The following is a 4,968-nucleotide window of genomic DNA, read 5'->3' on the forward strand; positions in this document are numbered from 1 at the left end:
TCAAGACTAGGGTAAAAATCTGCCGAAGTTCCCCTTTAACATTGTTTTGTCAAAGTGTGATTTTCAAGGTGACTCCATCCTTGTACAACAAATCTTTAGTGTGTTTAGAATTGGTTTACAGTTAGTTCAATCTAATGTTTGGCTACTAGTTTCTGTAACATTAGATCATCAAACATGGATTTTACCTGATGAAGGTCTGAGGACACCGTTAATGAAGAGAGTACTAATGATCAACTGAGACTGTTGTGCAAGAACTTTTTTGTATTATAGCAGTTTAACAGATGTCTCTGCAAACTTGCACATTGTTCAGATGCATCAGAGACATAGTTGATGACAGAAACTTGTGACTTTTTCCCCCGGCTTTCAACCTCCGTTACAACTTATTCAATTTTGTGATGCTCCTACAAAGATTGATAGCTCAGTTACAATTGCAAAATCTATGCTGAATGTAAATCAAAATGTGGAACCTGCAGGTGTTGTGAACCTTTGTCTTTTGATTATGCCATAGTTTGGTCATGGAGAAACAACTTGAATTTGCTCAGGCATTAACTTGTCATTTCACCCATTAGGTATGGCCTGCAACAGACGCATCCTTTGGGAGCACACTAGAGGGCGCTACACGTGTGTGCAGTGTGGCCACTCAGTAACCAACCGCAAAGAAATGACTCAACACATCAGCAGTTATCACAGTGGTAACAAACCTGCAGAAGACGCAGGGAGCTCTGCCACTAACACATAGTGTAGAAGAAGACTCGCTCACTGTACCACATGCTTTTTGTTGTCTTCAAGAACTGATGGAACACTGAGTAACGGTTCCTTTATGATAGACAGTTATTCTGAGTGAAGAGATCTGATCATGTGTTAGTGTGCTTACATTTTTTTTTCCATTACTTTGTCTATTTATAAAGCACTTAACTCAGCTCCCAGACACACAAGGACATTTGATTAAATATCAGATGTGTCATCCACACTTGCTCTAACATTAGAATAGACTATGGATGCCATTTTCCATACATTCAAAGCTTATCAAGGTTTTTGAATGAAAGTGTGATGACCAAACCTGTACCTGGTTAGTCCAGACAAATCGGATTTATCAGTAGATACACTAACTCTGTCAGGTGTGCTGGATCCCAGTCTGTTCCCTGTTTTTGTGTGTCAATTTGGTCAAAACATTTGAACTTTTCAGCAACTCAAGTTATGGATTACATTGCACCTGTAAAACCTAAGCTAATTTCTGCTAAAACAAAAGCACCTTGGAGGAATGTGGATGGAGTGAGGGCACTGAAAAGGCCGAATGCCAACAAATATAAATATATTCTGTTTTGTAAAATATAAAATTCCTGATTTCCAGGATTTTTCATGGTGTTTGGAGCAGTCAGCCAGGGCAGAACCATATGTTTGGCAGTGTGTGTGAGCGAAGTACAACGTGTGACTAAACGCACACTCCTGCCTCTACACCTGCACACCACAGGCTGCAAAACAGCTGACAGCAACTGAATAACATTGCAGTTTTAGCAAGTGCCATGCATTAAACTCGTCTGGAATCATTATCAATGAAGCTTTGAATTATTCGGTACAGCCCTAATTAATTCCGGTTAAGTTCACTGTGAAGGCCACGCTGTATGAAGTTGTTGCTGTCAGATGTTTGACCTGCAAATTCCAGGTGGAACTGTTTTGTATGCTAATAATGTGAGTTCACTTAATGCCGTTAGGCCCTCTCTCAGCTGACAGCTGTGAATCAATTGTATGGTGAAATGTTTCTGAAACAGATTTTCACTGCATTAGAAACTGTGCTGCAACTCTGTTCTCCATAGAAAATGCCACTGCTACTGTAGCTCTGGGTGTTATGTAGTAGGTTGTGCATTGGACACAAACAACCTGTGTTAAAGTTGTATTGGCTGCACGTGGATTACATGTGTTTGAACTGCTGCAGATACTTCACTTGTGTAAACCTGCGTCTTCAGTTTTATTGTCTTTTAGAACAAGGTTGTAGAATGAAGTTTAGATATAGTTCCCTTTAAGCTACTGCCAACAGTCATAAAATAAAAATAATTTGAATTAAAGGCTGGTGTTATTAATATTGCAGAAAACAAGGTTTGATACATGTTTTGTTCAGGACATACCCTTCTACCTAAATAACTGAAAAACCTTTGACCACAGTGTTTATATTTTACTGACTCAACTTGAAGCCAGGGCCTATAGAACCATTGTGCCACGCCCATAACCATATCACATGTAAATTCTTGATACTTCTGTTTGCCAAGTTTTGTGTGTTTTCAAGCATGTTTAGCCCCTCAAAAATGCATCATTTGGAAAAAAAAAAAAGAATTCCTTGTATTACAATAGAGCCTGGTCACCGGTCGCTGCTCAGGCTCTATGCAGTTTTTATTTGGATCAGTCAGAATGAGTTGATACAAGCACTTGACTGTTCAGAGTGCCGAGAGATTCTGGTCTGCTCAGGCTACCCCTCCCTGCCTCTGTACATCCATACATGCTCCTGAACAACCACCACCACCTGACCCCTTCCTTTTCTAATGACATGCCCGCCAGGCAGTGAGCTTTACAATAACTAACACACCAAGACAATACCACATAACAAGAGGTCCCACTCGATCATTATCCTGTGTATTATTAGACATTATCACATGCAGACTGAAGTGCTGTTTTCAACAAACAAATCTCATCACTTAGATGAAGTAGTCACTGTCAATAGATAATCTATATAAAAAAACATGGGTGGGGGTGCGGGTGGGGGTGCTTTCACATTGGTCTGTCATAACATTACTCAGACAGGTTGTCTGACAGCATGAACCATCTTCCTGTCATTTTTTTGTACATTTGGGTTTAAAAATGCATTTATGCCCCATCTCACAGTCTTACAACCCTACACTTTCAATCTGTACATTTCTGTTAATAAATCAAAATCTGCTGGAAATTAACTGAAAACTAATGCGCTTTTATTTCACATGATGGCAGGTTGTTAATAGAGGGGGGAAAAAAAGATAGTAAACAAGTGCATACAAAAAAGGATTAAGTGCCAACTTTCCAACCCCCAGATCAGGCAATATTGATTTTTTTTAGTATCACAACTTTGTTCAGCTCAGTTCTCTTGAGGCTTTAAAAAAATCTCTTCTGGTCAACTGCGTACATCTTCCCTGCTGGAAGCTTCCGGAAAAATAAACTGTTGCCTCTGCTCATGTTGCCCTGGAATAAAGAGAGGAAACAAGTGTTTAGTAATGGTTGGTATTACAGTATACATGTAACAAAAGGCCAATGATTTTCAGCCTTGTAGGTTTAAATTTAGTAAAAAAAAATAATTGTTTAATGCTCAAGGAATATGGGCAGAATACTGGGTCTATGTAAGATTCTAAAGCTTTTTACGTATTATTTTTGTGTGTGAATCACTTTTTATTGCCAGTGAGTAAACATGTTGTAAGGTAACTTAAAAAATAAGACCATCCCTGACTTTCTCTGTTGCCTGTGGACTGCTTTATGCGTTTCTGTGTTGGGATGAGGATCGGATTTGTGCACTCCAGAGTGCTTTCTCTCTCCTCTTCCCTATAGTGTGCAAAACTAGCTTATAAATGGAGTCCACTAACGATGACAACACAAAGTCCAAAGTCAAAGTTAACATTACTGCACAGCTTGTGGAATATATTGTCATATTGTGACTTTAAATATACTGTTAGCTAGCTTCATCCAGACTCCTGAGGCTGATCTGGCTGGCTTGCTGTTTGCACGTTATTTTGTCAGCTAGCTTTGCACGGTGGCCGGTGCAGGATAACGTTATTCAGCACTGTGTTTGGAGCATGAGAAACAGACTGCTGACTGCAGTTCACGTAACGGCCACTGTTAACTGTTTTGTGGTGGTTTGGCACAGTTTGGTATGATGTATTTACCTCTCTGCTTAGATGCCTCCAGCAGTCCACCCAGGTGGGATATCCTGATGCATAGGGTGGCAGGCCTCCAGCGAGCCTGCGGGGACAGTGGAAATATGAGTCTGCTTAATCTTACACTTACAAGGATTTACAACAGCAGATAACTTGCAAACTCACCCGCAGTTATTGACAGCCATGAGGTTTGACACCAAGACAAAAGGGTATGTGAGCATACTGGCGAAGAACTGGAAGAAGAGAGCAGGAGAAGAACATGATCAAACTACAACCTAAAAACAGACTGTATACTGCTGGTGCAGACGGCTATGTTTGTCAGACTCACCCCTGTCACTGCCTGAGAGCAGTTCTTGATTTCTCCTGTATGACTCATCTGTACAGAAGAACAGATTACCATTGTTAATTCTCTATCTGAGCCTGGAAAAGACTGTCAGTTCTAAGTAGTTCTGTGTCAGATTTTTGGGTTGTGGTGGTAAAATAAAGTCCTGGTAAAAAAATCCTGTATTGGACGGCCTCTACTTTTAACAAAAGCTGCTACCAGCTGCTCAATCAGAAGTCTGATAAGTGAAAGTTGATAACAGAAAAATGGGCTAGACTGTGGAGGATGTGTAAATGCTGTTTCAGAGGTAGGTAAACAACGTTTCAGTACATTTACCCCCCACTTCAGCCATAACACAACCTATAAGTAAAGGTTTCCTGACAGGTGTATTACAGCCCTTAAACCAAACCCCTACATACAGAATACAGAACCCGTAACTGGACTGGGAGGTGTGAAAAAAGTGGCATACCGAGTCATCGATGGCATATGTATTGATGAGGTGAGCCAGAAGGTTACAAATCCACAGAGACAGGACGTCACCAAGCAGGCGAGGAATCAGCCCACTGAAAAACAACCAAAAAATTATTTTTTATTATCATTATTTAACAGTGCAAGTCAAAGTTTCAGTCCAGTTTGCCACTGAACCTGCTCCCACTTAAGCTGTGTACAGTACTGCATTCCGTAATCTGTTACATGCAATGGAGTCACCGCCTGTCTTGTACAACAATACAGCAGATTCCTTTGGTAAATGGACCT

The 4,968-nt window shown here is 40.5% G+C and overlaps 2 protein-coding genes across 2 annotated transcripts in view; one reads left to right on the forward strand and one right to left on the reverse strand.

The window, feature by feature from the left end:
* Positions 1 to 2,731, forward strand: part of znf414 (zinc finger protein 414) — a 3,521-nt gene extending 790 nt beyond the window's left edge. Inside the window, exon 3 of the mRNA XM_035682415.1 lies at positions 570 to 2,731. Coding sequence (XP_035538308.1) covers positions 570 to 739 — 170 coding nt within the window. The 3' untranslated portion in view covers positions 740 to 2,731. The remainder of the gene's footprint in view (positions 1 to 569) is intronic.
* Positions 2,732 to 2,935: 204 nt separating this feature from the next.
* mtch2 (mitochondrial carrier homolog 2) overlaps positions 2,936 to 4,968 on the reverse strand; it is a 9,523-nt gene continuing 7,490 nt past the window's right edge. The window contains exons 9-13 of the mRNA XM_035682414.1: positions 4,682 to 4,775; positions 4,219 to 4,266; positions 4,056 to 4,123; positions 3,900 to 3,975; positions 2,936 to 3,204 (exon numbers count right to left, since the gene is read on the reverse strand). Of these exons, the coding sequence (XP_035538307.1) occupies positions 3,118 to 3,204; positions 3,900 to 3,975; positions 4,056 to 4,123; positions 4,219 to 4,266; positions 4,682 to 4,775 (373 nt within the window). The 3' untranslated portion in view covers positions 2,936 to 3,117. The remainder of the gene's footprint in view (positions 3,205 to 3,899; positions 3,976 to 4,055; positions 4,124 to 4,218; positions 4,267 to 4,681; positions 4,776 to 4,968) is intronic.

Source organism: Morone saxatilis, unplaced genomic scaffold (assembly GCF_004916995.1).
Source record: "Morone saxatilis isolate NCDOM2014 unplaced genomic scaffold, NCSU_SB_2.0 Contig11, whole genome shotgun sequence".
Lineage (NCBI taxonomy): Eukaryota > Metazoa > Chordata > Actinopteri > Moronidae > Morone > Morone saxatilis.